Raw genomic sequence first — 2343 nt, 5'->3', positions numbered from 1 at the left:
GCCATCATTGAATTAACTAAAACTTATTGAGGGCACATAGTCCGCCGTTATGTTCAATGTAAAAGCAGAGCTGAATAATATCAGATTTCTCAGTTGACTGCTTGAGCACCTTCACTAACACTGGAGGCTGATCAGTATCAAGACGATAGTAACAAGCTAAGATACAACATTTTACACAATCACAGACCACTTTGCGGTCTTCGATAAAGTTTTTCTGCACATTTTAGGTTATATTTTATTGACCGTTGAAAACAAGAACGTAGTGAGTATAGTTGAGACGTCTGTTTGTATGTGGGTTTAATTTGTCTAGATTTTGTTCTCCTACACATATTTATCGCTTGCATTGATTTTAATTACTTTCGTAGTTCCGGCGAAGCACCAAACGCTGGTTGTGCAACCCTACCGGTAGTCTCTAATGTGGTATGAGCCTATTTTCTAGTTAACCGTTCCTCAGGTTATTAAAAAAGCCGTGATGCCCAAGCAACACACATGTTATATAAAAGTTACGACAGCGCAAGTTTTGGTTGTATTGAAGTTTATTTTACGTAATTTCAACACAATGTAAGAATTACGTAAAATAAACTTCTATACAACCAAAACTTGCGCTGTCGATACTTTATTATAACATGTGTGTTGCTAGGGTGTGGAACTACCGATTCAGATATGTTTCGAGAATATTCTCCTGCTTACTGTTCATCAGGATATCAAAAAAATAACACTTTATGATATGTCACGGGTATTCAGCATGACCATGCTGAGGGTGACGGGTTCGATTCCCGGTCGGTCCAGGATCTTTTCGTAAAGGAAATTTCCTTGACTTCCTTGGGCATAGAGTATCTTCGTTCCTGCCACACGATATACACATGCAAAATGGTCATTGGCAGAGGAAGTTCTCAGTTAATAACTGTGGAAGTGCTCATAGAACACTAAGCTGAGAAGCAGGCTTTGTCCCAGTGAGGACGTTACGCCAAGAAGAGAGAGAGAGATATGTCACATGCATGGGTTTGGTGTTTGGTTAGCTTTTATACTTGGCCACCTCCGGCGGGACATCTGGAACCGGTTCCGATATGGTCTGAGAATGCTTTCCTGCTTACTGCTCATCAGGTCATCGAAAAAGCCGCGGTAGGATAGGTCGCATGCATGGTTTTAGATCAATTTTATATTTGGCCACATCCGGCGGGACACCCGGAACCGTCTCCGGAACACAACCGGTTTAGATATGGTCTGAGCATATTTTCCTGTGTACTGTTCATCAGGATATCAAAAAAGCCTCTATGGGGCTGTTCATAAACCACGTAGACCAGAATTTGGTCATCTTAGACCCCCCCCTCCCCCCTCGTAGACTTTTGTCCATACAAAAATTTTGAAATTTGTATGGAGCGTAGACTTTGGTCAGACCCCCCCCTCCCCCCAAGAAGTCTACGTGGTTTATGAACGGCCCCTATTTGATGTGTCGCATGCATGGGTTTGGTTAACTCTTATACTTGGCCACCTCCGGCGGGACATTCGGAACCGGTTCCGGAACACTACCGGTTCCGATATGATCTGAGAATGTTTTCTTGCTTACTGTTCATCACGTTATCGAAAAAGCCGCGGTTTGATATGTCGCATGCATGGGTGTTGCGAAGATAAACTAAGTTTTTGGAGCAGCCTTTGTAGATCGGCTCAAACTGCAAAACGTTCATTTTTATTATATATAATTACTAAATAAATTCGTTGCTAAACTTACAAGATTTAGTTTAAACTCAATCGCACTCCAATACCTTTTTACCATCCAACTCTTCGATTACCTAAACCTAGTAATTATCAATGAAAATTAGTTCGTACATTACAGCATATCTTAGTACTTACTTCAACATTGATTTAGAAATAATAAATTGGTTTAACTGCAGTGAATTTACTATACTAAATTTATAGATTTCTCCCTTCTTCCTATCGGATTTGTTTTTGTTTACAAATTGCTATGTCCCTACATGACTAAGCTTGAAAGCACGGCTCGGTCACCCATACATCTAATCACTCTTTTCTCATTGCAGACGTCACTGCTGCCAGTGATGCCAACACATGGGTTTAGTTCACTTTAATGTTTGGCTACTTCCGGCGGGGCACCCGGAACCGGTTCCGGGACACTACCAGTTCAGATATGGTCTGAGACTATTGTTCTGCTTACCATTCATCAAGTTATCGAAAATGCCGTTGTTTGATGTGCCGCATGGATGGGTTTGTAGCGTTTTCATATCAGGCCCCTTCCTGGGGTACCGGTCCGGAACACCTAAATGGCCATAACTCCGGAACGGCTGGACCGATCTGAACCATTTTCAATAGGAAACAATGGGACCAGAT

At 41.8% G+C, this 2343-nt stretch overlaps 1 protein-coding gene across 1 annotated transcript in view; it reads left to right on the top strand.

Moving 5' to 3' along the window:
- LOC109420558 (uncharacterized) overlaps window positions 1-2055 on the top strand; it is a 4168-nt gene extending 2113 nt beyond the window's left edge. The window contains exon 2 of the mRNA XM_062847732.1: window positions 2037-2055. Within this exon, the coding sequence (XP_062703716.1) occupies window positions 2037-2055 (19 nt within the window). The remainder of the gene's footprint in view (window positions 1-2036) is intronic.
- Window positions 2056-2343: the final 288 nt, after the last annotated feature.

Source organism: Aedes albopictus, chromosome 2 (genome assembly GCF_035046485.1).
Source record: "Aedes albopictus strain Foshan chromosome 2, AalbF5, whole genome shotgun sequence".
In the NCBI taxonomy this organism is placed as follows: Eukaryota; Metazoa; Arthropoda; class Insecta; order Diptera; family Culicidae; genus Aedes; species Aedes albopictus.
Note: the sequence above shows the minus strand (reverse complement) of the source record. Positions and strands in the feature narration are given on the sequence as shown.